This window comes from Ornithodoros turicata, chromosome 3 (assembly GCF_037126465.1).
Source record: "Ornithodoros turicata isolate Travis chromosome 3, ASM3712646v1, whole genome shotgun sequence".
In the NCBI taxonomy this organism is placed as follows: Eukaryota; Metazoa; Arthropoda; class Arachnida; order Ixodida; family Argasidae; genus Ornithodoros; species Ornithodoros turicata.
The window spans coordinates 17,923,640-17,939,273 of record NC_088203.1 but is presented as its reverse complement, the minus strand read 5'-3'; the positions used below and the strand labels follow the sequence as shown (position 1 = coordinate 17,939,273).

The following is a 15,634-nucleotide window of genomic DNA, read 5'->3' as shown; positions in this document are numbered from 1 at the left end:
TGCTCAGACAACTCGGAGTAATCTCTGAGAACGATACCTCTGTGATGTTTCGAGGCTGCAACAAGTTGTAGAGCCGTTTGAAGACATCCGGACTGAGCGCCGAAATTAGAAGTCCACATTTGTCTGCGTCGTCTGTGACCCTTCGCCTCGTCTGTGACCCTGCGTCGTCTGTGTGAGTGAGCCTTGCTACTTGTAGCGATGCCTGGGAACGAATCTCATAAAGCTTCCAGTCTTCTTCTCTGGATCGAATCTCCCGGGACTGCGAAACCTTCGGACAGCACCATCGGGACCTGTGCCCGTGGTAGGCGCTAGAGTTTCGTCCCCATTTCGTCGCATTTCCAGACAGCAATCCCATCCTCGTCGCCAGTTGAGCCGATATGCGCGGTATAACAACAGCCTAATAAAAGGAAATAGGAACAAAGCAGTTCATGTTGGAAGCTGTGCTTCCAGACGAATCAGTCAGAAGAATCACTGAGGCCGTGCTCTCGGTATCCGCCAACCATCCCACTAGCGCCGCTACACTTGCCTTTTTTATTCTAACTATTCATGTAGATAAGTTAAAAAATCGTACCGACGACAGGATGTGTACCAGCAGGTGGCTCTGCCGGCGGCGGTACAACGACGGAAGCAGACGAAAATCCCAACGTGCCTTGCGCAGCCTATGTGGCGTCCATCAAATTTGCACCAAATATCCACGAGTTTTGCAGATAGCGAGAGGTATCCATTTCAATCCAATACAATCCACTTGCCACCCATAATGGCGCTGCCCATGTCGGATAGTGAAACAAATAGTGAGGGTAGGTTGATTGATAGTGTCCTATATTTCAAGACGTCATTGGTCAGAAAGCTGAAAAAGCGGATGGAGCTTCAGGTATAGGCATGACCCATTAATGGCCAGACTCCCTTTTAATATGCGGCTCTGGTGTAAGTCCATCGTGCGCGACACCGCCGGTGGATCGCTCCGCCACGAGCTGGAGATTACATGCAACCGTGTCATTAACAGCATACAACTCGGTTTGTTCCTTCTATTTTCAGGGTGGCAACCATTATCGCAGTCTCTGTGACAGTGACGTGCTTCGTGCTAACTCTCGTCGTCATAATCTGCTGTTTCTGGGCGCGCTGTCCATTGTACAGCGCATGCAGATCGCAATATTCCCACGACATTCCAAACCGTAAGTGAATTTCAGCATGAACCGAGATGTGACTATGAAAAATATACGGCAGGTATCTATCACGCACATAAAGCAGCCAAACCTGGCAGGAGGAAAACAGTGTCAAATACGTATTTACGCTATATAGCTGTTTTACCCTGTTACTTTTGTCCCGAACCGCACTGTATACATATATTTCTTCTAGGCATCAGTCTCGGTAAGTCTTCAGTCTGCTAAGGAAAACGATCTACTGCTATTACTTAAAGGGACACTAACGTTAAAAAGTTTTTCCTCGCGGAATGAACGATGTTATTATCTTGACGTCAAGACTAAAGCAACGGGATTCATAGGTTGCGTCGTTCGTAGTTTATGATCGATAGAAAAAAACTTGAAAACCCCTTTGGAGCTCCCCTTCACAATGCTACATATCCCTTCAACGACTCTTCACAACGCTAACGCAAGACGGCATCCGCAGCCAAACGAGCCTTTCGGGCTTCCTCCGACTCAGCTTGGCGGCGCCGTCCCGCAGCCTCTGCCTTTTTTCGCCGGTGCTCCTACGCACAGCTTTCATAACCCATGGCGCGACCACTCTGACACGTCCGAACCTGTCGACCACCACAGCTGCCCTAGCCGGTGCGAAGCGTCGTGCATTCTCCACGCGCCCTCTCCTTCTATCCTTCCTTCTCCACACATCGCGCATGCGGCTACAGACAGACCACGCCGCGATTCTTGCGTACCGAGGAGTCTAATGCTAACGCATTAAAAACGCAATTGGAACTTTCCCTCTTCCTGTCCTTCTCAAGAAGTGCGACAATGCAGAGAGGCCTCGGATTGGCCTCCTCAAACGATCCTTCCGCGACCATTGCACAGATCGTTTGGGGCGACCAATGAGAGCCCGCCACAGCATTGTTCCGCCCTCTTGCTTAGAAGAGGAAGAGGGAAAGCCTCAATGGGCCATTTCCATGTAAGCGTCGCTCCTGGCGGCGAGAGACGACATGATGAAAAGACGACGACAAATTAACACAACGTGGGCGTAGCTGGCATTTTTTGACGATACAGCAGGATAACATTTGTATGGTATAGCCTGCTCCTGTGGAAGCACACAAGACGTGATGCTCCCCAAAAAACACACGAGAACTTGATAAGGCATATTCATAACACGCCATGTTTTCATGCCAACTATCATGGCGACGCTCGTACAGTTCGACAGAACACATTACAGGCATTGGGGGGAAGCTTCAAAGCGCATGCGCCAACACCGGCAAAGAGAAAGATGTTGAGGACGGAAAGCGTGACACGTGAGTGCTTCGTCGTCATCCACACGAAACCATCTTTCTTCATGCGCCCAACAGCGCGAATGCAAGGCTCCCGCTTCTTTCGGTGGTGCTTGTACTGTGGGAAACGGAAGAACCATACGGCCGACATTTATGCCTTTCATGTTTCGGCAGTTGACACATTATAGGCATTGCGAGAAAAAGCTTCGCCAGCTCGCATCACAGCCTACAGTATGGTGAGCTAGAAGGTGAGCTAGAAGGTCCTTCTAGCTCACCATACCTACAGCATGTTTTCATGTCATCAAACATGGCGGCTGCCGCCAGAAGTGGCTGGGCATGCGCATACGCGTACCCAGAAATGGTCCATTGCGTTTTTTCTATCGATTATAAATCACGAACGACTCAACCGATGAATCCCTTTCCTTTTGTGTTGGTGTCAAGGTAACATCATCTTTCATTCCCCGAGGAGAAATTTTTACACTCTATAGTACGCCTTTCAACGGGTTAGGATAACTCGTCCTAAGTCATACCAAATAAATGTTAAAAGTCAATTATATTTGCATCATTGTAGACCTGTGCGTCAAGTTTCACAGCAAAAGGGTAATAAGCGTGCATAGTGTCGCGATACTCATTAGCCACTGACGTCACTGCTGTCGTTTACACCAGTGGGGCAGCGCGGGAGAGGTCATATGCTCAAAACTACCAATAAGGAATATCCCTACTTCTCGCCCCGCTAGCGTACGTCTGCTCAGTAGTTCATCCAGAATCGCAAAAATGGGGGTGTGTAGCAAAAAAAAAAAAAAAAAAAAGACAAGAGAGAAAAAGAAATGGGGGAAGTTATCATTATAGCTATGTCGTAAAGGAAAAGTTAGGGGGTGACTCCAAAAATTTAAGGGGGGGGGGGCACTGGATAAATCACTGCGTGTGCTCGGGGGCTTACATCTCTCGAACCACGACACGTATAAAAATAACTACAAAAAAAGAATTTGAGTAGAGCGAACCTTTGGCCGTGTTGGTTTCTCATGTTAATTCTCATCTGTGCTTTATGAATTAACACGAAAATAAAAAGAAAGCAAAATGTGCTCGTGCATTTTTGTTTTGCTTTCTGACACTAAGGTATATAATGTGGAAAATCGAATTTGGATTGGGTGCTGTTGCACTTTGCACTGGGGCAGGGTACAGCGCCCCATGTCTTCGCCATAATCTATTTGTTGTTGTTGCTGTTCCACTGCAGTGAAACAATCATGTCATGATAGAGTCAGTGTCATGATCATCGTCATGTATCTGTTGTTGATGTTCCACTGTGTACTAAAGAGATGCATATTCCAACGTTACTGACTTCTGCAGACAAATCTGAAGACTTCGTAATGGAAACAGTCCCAACAGAATCTCCAGGCAACAAGAAGAGTTTCGCTCCCCTAGCGTCAACGAATGGAACACCTACGTCAGACGGTAAGGACCAAAGTCTTACCGTGACAACGCTTTGTTAAAGCTGCTACCATATACGATAATGCAGGGATACTTTTCTGCTTCTGACTCTTTAGTTCCGTTAGGCGTTCAGACTACAAGTGTTATCGTCATCGTCCCACATTAACTCTTGTTGGTCAACGGCACAGTGTCTGGGAGTATTATTGTGCAGAAGCTTATGAATCGTCATCGCCATGTCACGTCGAGATTGGGAGGTACCCGCGTTCGAATCCGGATGCCGACTGTGGTGTCTGAGGTTTTTCCTGGGTTTTCCTAAGACGTTGTCACACATATGTGGGCACAGTTGCCTTAGAAGTCGGCCCAAGACGTACATCCCCCCAGAGCGTTAGTCGTTACGTTTCCCACCTCTATGAGACAGACAACGGCGAGCTCTTTCGGCACCACCACCACCATGAATCGCCGGAGCAGCTGTTCATGGGGGCAGACATTGTGCATGTGCAAATGTCATTGAAGGGTTCACTTGAAAGTCCACCGATGCAACTACAGTTGAACTCAACTGTGCCTGGGGCGCTAATGTGACAGTAGTATTAGCAAACTTCAATGTACAGGTGTAATGTATGTATAATTATGTATGTATAATGTATGTATAATGTATGTGTAATGTATGTATAATGTATGTATAATTATGTACCATGCGGTAGGGCGTTGACACCGCTGCGGCTAATGTAGATTCATGTCATCATCCTCAATTAGCTTTCAATAGCTCCAACAATTGGTAATCCTAATATTATTTTATTTCCACAGGCGTAGCAGCAGTGTAGAGGCTCCAAGGCGCTGCCAAGACAAGAAAAAGTACAAGCGAAGAACTGCATTCTGGTTTCGTCCCTGAAAGTCGTGGACGTGGCTGGCTGACATGCATACAGATTTAGTCAAACACCAAAGCCTTCAGACCAAACATTCTTCACACGAGCTTCCTCCGTGATAGCATGCATGAAACACAAAGCGAGTCCATCACAGACGTTGTTGATATATTGCTGTTATCCACTGCCCTGTAAGAAATATGTGGCCCACATCTAACTTTAGGAAATGTCGACATATTCTTCTCGATATAGTCGAATAGATAATACACAAAGCCTCTCACAGAGGCTTGGTGCTAGGAATTATGGAAATCTGGGATGGATGATGAGAAAAAAAAAGCAATAGTATTCATATGCTCACTTAGGTTGATTAGAAGTGAAGTTCGACAGTGGGATTTTTTAATGTTTATGAACTAATACGCAATGCTTCCTGGTGGTAACTGATAAAATGGAAATATGATATTCGCATGGTTTTCATAATCTTATTGCGGGTTGTCGCGTGGTTTACAATGATGCACTCCAAGTGAACTTGCACTTTACGCTGTTTTCCGCGAACTACATTTATGCGCGAAATCAAAGCATTCGCAAAGCTAGGGTTAGCCTGTCGTAAGTATCATTACTGCGAACGCAAACTGACCCCTAACAGTTTTATATCGTGCAAGCTTTGTACGTATTAGACATATTTATCGCGGTATGGCCACAATTTTTCACCACCGCACCTCATAAATGACACTCGTACGGTATTCACTCAGAGGATATTGACACCGAGAGGATTAGTCAGAAGGACACAGGTCAGGTGCTTCAGTCACTGCCGCCACTCGAATTCCGAAAGCTTTCCCGGCTCAAAGTTATTTATTGTCGAGCTCACCTGGAATTTGTAGAGATATCAAATCGCTTTCTGTAAAGTGTGGAGCACTATCAGAGAAGTCTGTAGATCAGAAATGTGTGCGAAATAAGCACTGCCATGAACGCTTTCCAGTAGGAAGTAGGTGTGGTAGGCAACGTACACTGGTTATGATACTCCTGATAGTCGACCTATTAGGGTGACTTGGTCACATGGGGAGTCCCAATGATCATTAACCCCAACGGGCATTGAACATGAGCGTAGCGCCGCCCAGCGTACAACGTGTCAACCACCCAGGAATCACTGGATCCAATGCTGCTCGAGAAGTGAACACGTTACACGCCGGATGGCGCCACACCGCATGTCCAATGACCACTGATATCAATGGTCATTCAGTCACCATTGAATGATCAGGCTCCCTTTGTTGCTGGGGCATTGCGGGAACGTCACGAGGAAAAAGGGAGTGGAGATTAAGCGCTACAACCTAGCTTCACAGTTCAGCAATATGGTGTAGTGTTGCGATTTACACTGCAGAACTTTAGTTGCGCCTTGTGACCAATGTGTCACCGGGTAACTTATTGATCGTCGTCGTAGTTCGCGCTCATTTTTGCTATCAGCACCGATACTCTTTATCAAGTCACTATTTAAGAGCAATACGGTGCGGTACTAGTGCGATAATCGAATAAGCTTTTATATAGAGTTGGGTGCTCCATTTCGACATTTTATTTCTCGCGACGTTACCTAGAGCTCCATCACCCTTACCGTACCATAGGTGCTACAAGCAACACAAAGTCCAGCTATGCTGCTTTGCTTTACACCCACCACACTAAAACCCGGAGCTTTTATTACCCAGCTTAGATTTGAGCCACGCTAAACGGAAGTTACGGAGATAACAATTTTATAAAATATCCGTCAAACCGCTTGCTTGCCTTCTTCAAACGGCTTACTTTCTGTCGTGGCCTCTTCTGACATCTTGCCACTCGACTGTAGGAGCGAGAGCCTCCGCCACACAAGGCGGTAGTCTAATTGCCGTGAGAAAAAGAAAATTAAAAAAAAAGGCGTAAACGGTTAGCGTGTAATCATTACTCGCACACTAAACGCAGCACGTTTAGAGTTACAAGCTAACCCAGCAGGAAGAAGCCTGTTTCGTTCAGCAGGCACATGGCATTGCAGCCGCTATGCCAAAGAAACTTAGAAACGATGGCATTTTCGCAACATATTACTGTTATTCCAAGCCCCACATGAAAGCGTAACCTAGACAGGAAGACGCATACAGAGTGACTAATCACTCCCGTCATCACTGCATACCACGAAAAAGAGATTGCACGAAAGATTGCGTGCAAACCTCAGAAATATTTCGCGTGTTTTTGTCATCAAAGTAATCACCTAGCTCCATGCGGACCCAAAAGTCTACAGAGACGTTGCCTTTGTAGCTTTAGCTCGACATCTAATGTTTGAACGGTTTGACGGAAACTGTCCATTTGCATCGTCAACCCTGTAATATATGCTGTCTAAAAGTATTTTTCTGCTTGCGCTCGATGACATATTTTGCCATTAGAATATATTCTCGTATCGTAGTTGCTCGCAGGTCCAGCACGGCAAGTAGTTCAAGACAAAGCGAATGTAGGGATTGCAGGATAGAGCGACATCCACGGCAGAGGGATGAACTATGCGAACGGTATAGGGCGTAAAATGTTTGCAAGTCACGCTGCTTTTACCACAACAGGGGCATGCTGAGTAAAGATTGACTCGGGGGCAACGGACAGAACTGTGTAAATGACAGGACGGTTCCTTGTTTTGAGCAACGGCGACGCCTCCCTGTCGAAAGTTGAGCAGAAATTTTTGTAGAGGATAAATATATAGCAGATTTTTTTTTTCTTCAAAGTACAGGGCTACCCAAATGAAAGTGCCGTATTTTCTTCCGTTTGCCTTTTCGTAAAAAAATGCTGCAGGATACGGCGGAGGCCGAAACTCTCGTCGACGCTGTATGTAGTGTTCGAAAATCCTGTCAAAAATTTCCAGATTCCTAGTCTTGTTATGCAAAAAATAAATAATAAAAATAAAAAGAAACCGCTCGTTCCTATACATTGTGAATACCCTATTACATCATTTTCTAGAGCTCTCGGGGCATCGGTGACTCTTCGAGATTAATTTCTAGAAGGGATATTCATTGGAAGTGTGTAATAACAGAAGGGCATAGAAGGGTAGAAAATCCAGGGAACCGGTAAGGAACTACGAGTATGAAGGGACGACAGGCATTTCCCTTCATAACAGAAGTGCATGTTATGCTCCCAAATTGTAAAAATCGGGAAAAATAAATATCGTAATAAAGTTTATAGTGCCACGAAACTATGCAAACCCGTAAAAAAAAGCGGTATATGGCATTGGGTAATCTTAAGACGGCAGTGTTTTAATTGTCACGATTTGTCGACGAAGACAGAGAAAGAAACGACGAAACAAAGGACCAAATGAGAACTTCATATGAATTTTTAGCGTATATCACGTCCTCCAACACATAATTCAGTTTCCAAACAATATTTTATTAATTTTAACTTCATTTGAAGTCCCGTACCTTGTCTTGGGTAACCTCGAGTATCCTGTATGGTGTTTTTAAACAGGGGTAGTTCTCTGGCAAGTTTGTGCCGCACTCATTCAGGTTTGGACCCCACCTATGCTCGGAATATGATAGCCCAGTCCAGACTACAAGTGGGAAAAAGTGCAGGAAACATTCACGGTGGACAAATTGGTTACGTGGTATAATTCGTGCCCTCGTTACCTACGTATCTGCTTTTTAGCCGAGTTCCTTATTATCACATCATCAATGCAGGAACAACAGGCTAGTCAAATATATTAAATTCCATTGTTTGGGCGCGGTATCAGGGAACAGTTTGGGACAGAATACACTTCGAAAACAAGAACATAGATATTTCACTATGCGACAAGCTGACGGTACGCTTTGACAGTGTATTGGATTACATAAGGCCTGTATCGTCGCCATCAAGATTAAGCAAGGCCTACTGGATATTCCACGTTGTTGTAGTCTCTCTAGTCAGAATCGCACATTCAGCGATCGTTGTCACGAATACGAGTAGCTTCAGCAGCACGGGCAGCCTCATGTAGCTATAGGTATCGTTAGGCCGTTGGAATCGTTCGCGGTGATTCGCTGTAGCAAACAACACGAACATTACTGGTGCACGTGCCGGATGGAAGTATCGAGTAGCCCTTCTTCAATCCAGATGGTGTTGTTGCATACTCATTCTTGCCCTTGGTAAAACAAGACGATCACATGCTGATGTTTTATTCCGCGATATGTTTGGAGGACCACAAAACAGAGAAGTGTGCCGCTTTCGTTTGTCTCCAAATCATGTTAGGAAATAGTGCTTCTTCCCCAGAACCTGCAATACATGGTCTAGAAGAACTATGTTCGGAACAGCAGATACAGATTTCCCTTCGCTGTACTTGGACAGAGAAATCCAGTCTACTCACATATTTGATGCGCTAAGGACAGTACACTTGGTGCATTCTTGTGAAGTTAGTGCTTTCTTCAGCGGCCTTGCATTTAGATGAAGAATATAACCGTGCCACCCCACCTTGTATAAAATAAACTGCATCTTTGTCGTCTTTCTGGCGTTGCTGCTAGAGAGATCGTTTTTGCTTTGTCCGAAACGAATGTCTGAACATCGTTATTAAACAGGTAGCAACAATACGGAGAGTGAGCGTCTTTACCTTGAGTGTTCAGCTCGTAGCGACTTGGAACACAGCGAAACATTGGCATATAGGTGCTCGTGCGTTTGGAGTTGTATCGGATAGAATACCGGCAGTTGCTGCTCCCATGCTATGCCTGAGGCATCCCACGGGTTTCCCACAGGCACACTTTGCAGAGGGCACAGTTCTTCCTCAGGTCAGCCTGCGATTCATACTAACCCTCCTTCTTCTTCTTCATTCTCGGGGAAATGGCCGTTATCCACTAAGGGCGATTGGCCAGTACCAGATGGGGGTCATAGGCGTGGATTTTCCTGAACGCTAGCTATATATGAGAGGAGGAGGAGGAGGGGGTTGAGGCTTGTCGGAATAACGATAGGTGTGGGACTCGCGGAGGATAGCCGTGAAGTTAAGCGCAAGAGAAAAGGCGAAGATACGTTCGCTGCTCAAAAGCGCTGGCTAAGAGTCATGAAGGCAGCCACACTAGATGCTACCGTCCAGTTCCACCTCCCAGCATGCGAAGACCCGAACGATAGAAGAGAGCCTAGGCAGAGGGGGGCGCCTTGCATTTTCAGAGGGCGAACCAGATAGTTCTGGCGAAGTCGATCGTAGAGGCGACAGTGGAGGAAGAAGTGTTCCACTGTTTCGTCCTGTCCACAGTGTGGGCACAATGGCGAATCGTGGACGCCGGCCCGATGCAGGTAGAAGTTTAGGGGGAGGGCAAGGCACCGGGCGCGCGTTAAGAGTACCTCTATGAGGCGCGAGGAGCAGCAGTCGGGCTGCCATGGAGATGACAGGTGGTCGTATCTGGGGGGAAGTGAGCGGCACGCTGAAAGCTCCAAGAATCTCCGGTATCTGGATTTAATGATTTGGGGAAGCGGTGGCAAGGTATCGATGATGGGCCCAGTAAGGGAGATCTTCGCCAGGCTGTCGGCTGCTTCATTGAGCGTGAGGCCCTTGTGTCCGGGGATCCACGTTAGCACGACTTCGGAGATGTGGGGCGGAGTGAGGGAGGCAAGCAATTGCAGCAGTGGGCTAGACGGGTTCGCCAGAGATGAGATGACTGATAGGGAGTCTGATAGGAGCAGCGTCTTGCAATAGCGGGCAGGGACCATCCTAAGAGCCAGAACAATAGCGAGGAATTCGCTCTCAAAGACTGGGATGTAATCAGGGAGGCGGATGGGGAAGTGACCATCAAGACGGGGGAAAACGAGGCCCACGCCGGCGCGCTGACCAGAGACGGACGCGTCAGTTGCTACCACCAGGTGTTCAGGAAAGCGGTCAATGTGGCGATTGAGGATTACCTCAAGCTTGTTGTGGTCTGTAAAACTAACCCTCCTGTGCCTCAGTTTCGATCCTACTTTTTCTTCTTCCTCTTCTACCAATGAGAAGATGGCCGTGAGCGACTAAGGGAGATTGGCCAGGACAAAAGGGACAAACTATGTCTGTGTGGTAGTGGTGGGGAGTGTCAGACGCACGGACTTATGACATATATATGACGTATGACGACTAATGCAAGAACAAGTGGGTATGCATGTATGTAGGAATATGCGTATGACGACTATATGCATGGGCAAAAGTATGAATGTAGGAATGTGCTTGTTCGTGAAAGTGTATGAGAGTAGGAAGGAAGTGCCTAGAAGCGACTGGAGAGCACGATGTACGATACAAGACCCGCTACCACAGACCTATGACATAGCGCAGTGTGGGATGCTCCAAGAGACAGCACTGAAGCCAATGAGAGTGGGGCTCCTAACAAACGCAAAGGGGTCCACGTATACCTCTGGCGTAATTGGCCAAAATGAGAACAGATTAGCAAAAAGTGTTCAGTTGTTTCATCCTGGCCACGATGGGAGCAAACAGGTGACAAAGACCGTCCAGCACGGTGAAGGTAAACATTTAGCGGTAGCGCCAGGCATCGAGCCCTCGTCACCCGGACTTCTGTCTGCCTGGAGCTGCAGACGTTAGGGTTCTACGAAAAGAAGAGATGTTCATAGGGCGGTCGTGGGAGGGAGGGGGCAGCTCGAGACAGACTTGTGAGCCGTCTATACCTCGCAACATAAGTACGCCCAAGTATTGGGAGGAGAGGAAGTATCTCCCCGGAGAGGGACATTTTAGCGACGGCGTCAGCGGTTTCGTTAAGGTTGAGTCCACAGTGGCCAAGAATCCACGTAATGATGACGTCGCGAGTGTAATGCGGGGCAGGATGTACCAAAATGGACAACAATGACTCTGAGGACGGCAGGAAACCTGAGGGAGACGCCAAAGCTGAAGTGACGGAGAGGGAGTCCGACAGCAAGAGAACCCTTTCGAAGGCAGGAGGAACCCTCCTAAGGGCAATGGCCATAGCTAAGAACTCGCTGTCAAAGGATGGGGTAAAGTCAGGAAGTCGAACAGGAAACTGGGAACCAAGTTGTGGGGAAAACAAGCCAGCTCCAGCGCGCCCCTCAGAAACCGACGCGTCCGTTGCAACGATCAAGTACTGCGCGTAGCGACTTAGGTGGGCCGTCAATGTCCTCTGTAGAGTGATCGGTGGAAGACTCTTGGAATCCGCATGAAATATCTCAACGACCTGAAAAAAGGGGGCATCCCGGCGAGGATCAAGTACGCATGAGTCATTGAGTGCCTCAAGTACGGGGGGGACGGACAACCAACCACGCTATTCCCATTCTCTCTTACATCTTTCTCACTCACTCTTTCATTCATACAGGGCCAGGGCGATCTGTAAACGACGTAAACAACGAGATTTGGCCGAGGCAGACCACACTTAGGGACGACACAACAGAAGACCCAGGTTCGATTCCTGGCGTCAGCGCCTCTTTTCCCTTAGTTGTTGCATTCATTGATTTCCGGGCGTATGAGGCTTACATGTATGTGTCGTCCCTAAGTGTGGTCTGCCCCGGCCAAATCTCGTTGTTTACGTCGTTTACAGATCGCCCTGGCCGTGTATGAATGAGAGAGTGAGTGAGAAAGATGTAAGAGAGAATGGGAATAGCGTGGTTGGTTGTCCGTCCCCCCCGTACTTGAGGCACTCAATGACTAATGGGAAACGGCGTGCTGGTGTGGTGTAGTGGTAGCATATCTGACCGGAAATCAGAAGACCCAGGTTCGATTCCTGGCGTTAGCGCCTCTTCTCCCTGAGTTGTTGCATTCACATTGGTGGCATCCAATGTATTCCTCTGTAGACGAAAGCGTGCCGGGCGAACGCAATGCATCCTGGACAGGTCCTGGGGGCTTAATCGCTTCATCGTCGTTACGGTCGTTACAAGCTAACGAGTGGCGGGAAATTTAAAAAGGTGGGCACGTGACACATTGCGCGTGACGTGTACCACGGGCTTCACGTATCGCACGAAGAGCGCCGTGCACGTGTTTTATCACGTGCCCACCTTTTTAAATTTCCCGCCCGCCTTTTTGAATTTCCCGCCACTCGTTAGCTTGTAACGACCGTAACGACGATGAAGCGATTAAGCCCCCTGGTCGCACGTTACAGCAAACGTCAAGGCGCACGTGACCTTAAAGATGGCGGCGCCCGTGATCGGCGGCCAAACCGTTTGTAAACAATGCGGTTGTTGTTTCTGGACGACGTTTTGGATGTTTTTCGATCACGGTAATTATTTTTATCCGATAATCTTGCAGTAAAACGCGCAGTTTTGCACACAAAGCCTCGTATTGTTGACTTCCAAAGATGTGATGACGACTGCGCGTTAAGATCTACCGAGCCGATGCCATGTACTTAAACTAAGGAGAAATGGGCTACCATGTTGCGGAAGAAGCACCGCATAGTTTACGCTAGCAAAATGCGATAATCTCTTGGTGTTATGACGACGAAAATATGTCGGTAAGCGGCAAAACGACATATAAACAAAGTCACATGACCTGAAAATGACGTTTTCTATGACGTGCGACCAGGACAAGATGGCAGTTCTGCCAAAAGCACCCGCTTGAGGGCAGTTACAACAATGGCGGGTTTGTGTCACCCCTGTGGTTGCATTCATTGATTTCCGGGCGTATGAGGCTTACATGTTTGTGTCGTCCCTAAGTGTGGTCTGCCTCGGCCAAATCTCGTTGTTTACTGACAGTCTCTCATCGACCCATTATTCCCCAACGCAACCGTGTGTTGTCTTTGTGAGAGGTAGCAACAGATAGTAAGAAACTGAAAGCGTTCTTTCAGTGGAGGCAGACGAGCTTCAGAGAGGAACGCGTCGTTTGCCGTATATTTGGGGAGACCTAAGCAGAGCCGTAGGGCCCGCCTCTCTAAGAGGTATAGCTTACTCAAGCGCCAGTCAGGAAGAGAAGAAAACAGAACACAGCCGAACTCTAATATAGGCCGGATGTACACTTTATAAATATATAGCAGAGCAGTCCTGCGCATACCAATGCGAGGGCTACAGCAGCGATGAAGTATGCTGAGAGCTTTTGACGCCTTGACGCTCAAGTAGTCGATGTGATGGGACCAGCACAGGGCGTCATCGTACCACACACCCAGGTATTTTAGCTGGCGCAACTGACGGACAGACTGGAGCCCCACCCTTAGATCGATAGAGACGGCCGTAGCCAGCGGGAAGACGAGGATAGCCGACTTAGCCACATTGAGCGACAGATGGACACAATCTAACCACGTGGACAAGGTGTTCCTATAGGCTTGCAGCTTCGCATACAACTCTGGCAACGATGATGCCGAAGCGAAAAACGCAATGTCGTCGGCATACGTTATGGTGAGGACTTCAGGGTCAGAAGGGAGAGAGCTCATGAGAATGTTAAACAGAATGGGGGACAGAACCAAGCCCTGGGGGACGCCTCTACTCTGGGGGTTACGCTGAGGAGACAAATCGGCCGTCCGAAGAGAAAAAGGTGCGACCCGAGAGAAAGTTCGCAATCCAAGCGGGCAGATACGGAGGAGTGGCGGTGTCTAGAAGCCTCTGCACGAGCAGAGCATGTATGACACTGTCGTAAGCTTTGGCAATGTCCAGGGTAACAAGTGCCGAAAGGCGTCTCATCTCCCGTGCAAGGCGAATCTAGCTCTCAGTGTTCGTATGGGCGAGCCATATCGAGCAATGAGGGCGAAAGCCTATCTGGTGGGCACCGAGAATGCCACGGGATTCCATATGGGAAAGAAGTCGCCGATTAATAATACGCTCAACAGTCTTGCAGAGCACAACATCTGCAGAACAATCCTAACCACTCCTAGTTCGGCGAGTTTATATGGAACAAAAGAAGATATAATATCGGTCTTTTTGATATCCATCATCAACTGCCGGGCATTAACGTATGTCTCCTCAGAAGTGTGCGATCTTGATCCCCTAACACCCTCTGACTTCTTAATCGGGCGACACGTTGAAGGTCGCTGCACCACATAATGCGCCGGAGCTTCGGCGGTACTTCGGAATGTTGGAGCAGATGCGCCTGCAGTTCGGCTCAAGATGGCGAAAAGAGTACCTTCTGCAGCTTCGAAGCGCTCAAGCTTCGCAGCTGAAGCCGGGTGACGTTGCTGTGATGAAGGAGAGGGGTGTAACCCGGATGCTCTGGCGACGTAGTTGGGCGATACGACTGATTCGAAGATGTAAAGGCACAAGGCTCGCCTGCGATTGAAGGCAAGCCATTGAATCGTCAATCGTCCGCCCAGTACAACTTGTGCACCGTCTGGAAGCAGACATCGTGTCACTGGCGGCCCGGGAGGATGTTGAGGAAGATGAGGGGTACAGCAGGTGACAGCCACCGGCACGAGGGGAGGTGTAAACTGATCGCATTGGCACGCAAAAACAAACATTATCTGAACCGGCATCCAGACGAGCGGTCATACTTTTGTAGCCCCATACGGGGTCCCATGAAAAATAAGCAACAGAAAGTGCCTGACCCCAAGATGAAGAGATCTAGCTTTGTTATCGACTTGCACACCATGAAAGTTAGAAATGTGTGGGAAATCTTCCGTGTCAACTGGGTTCTACCCACCGACCCACACGTATCACCCAGACCAAGAGAAGACAACGCCCCAGCTTACCAAGACGGCAGGTTTATTTCGCTACATTTCCAACTACGTCGCTTCGTGCCTCGAGCACCAAAGACTTTTTTAAGTTTCAGCACAAACTGGCGCCCAACGTGGGGCCCGACCTGGTGTGCCACCCGCCCAGAAGACCATTGTGGTTTTATGATTTGAGGCACGACGCCAGGTAGTCGGAAATGGGGAATGAACCTGTTTGCGGCAAGCTGGTTTATTTCATTACACTTCCAACTACCTCGGTTCGTTCCTCGAGCCCCAAAGGCTTTTTTAAGTTTCTGCACATACTGCGACTGACTGCTCTTCTTGAACTCTTGCAGAAAGCATTGTTATCGTCGTGCACAGCATCGAACAGAAGCTTATTCGTCAACGTCCAGTCCTAC

The 15,634-nt window shown here is 48.1% G+C and overlaps 1 protein-coding gene, 1 long non-coding RNA gene and 1 other non-coding gene across 6 annotated transcripts in view; 2 read left to right on the top strand and 1 right to left on the bottom strand.

Moving 5' to 3' along the window:
- Positions 1-5,172, top strand: part of LOC135388242 (uncharacterized) — a 42,531-nt gene extending 37,359 nt beyond the window's left edge. The window contains exons 3-5 of the mRNA XM_064617656.1: positions 1,036-1,172; positions 3,773-3,877; positions 4,658-5,172. Of these exons, the coding sequence (XP_064473726.1) occupies positions 1,036-1,172; positions 3,773-3,877; positions 4,658-4,674 (259 nt within the window). The 3' untranslated portion in view covers positions 4,675-5,172. The remainder of the gene's footprint in view (positions 1-1,035; positions 1,173-3,772; positions 3,878-4,657) is intronic.
- On the bottom strand, positions 4,630-9,539 carry LOC135388243 (uncharacterized). 4 transcript variants are annotated; one of them, XR_010421314.1, is made up of 3 exons: positions 9,281-9,539; positions 9,041-9,190; positions 4,630-4,902 (listed from the first exon to the last, which is right to left on the bottom strand). It is a non-coding gene; the product is annotated as an uncharacterized LOC135388243 (long non-coding RNA). The 4 variants fall into 4 exon arrangements; XR_010421315.1 differs by lacking the exon at positions 4,630-4,902 and adding an exon at positions 8,047-8,254; XR_010421312.1 differs by lacking the exon at positions 4,630-4,902 and adding an exon at positions 8,837-8,949.
- Positions 9,540-12,312: 2,773 nt separating this feature from the next.
- On the top strand, positions 12,313-12,383 carry Trnas-gga (transfer RNA serine (anticodon GGA)). Its single transcript has one exon. It is a non-coding gene; the product is annotated as a tRNA-Ser (tRNA).
- The last annotated feature ends 3,251 nt before the right edge of the window (positions 12,384-15,634 follow it).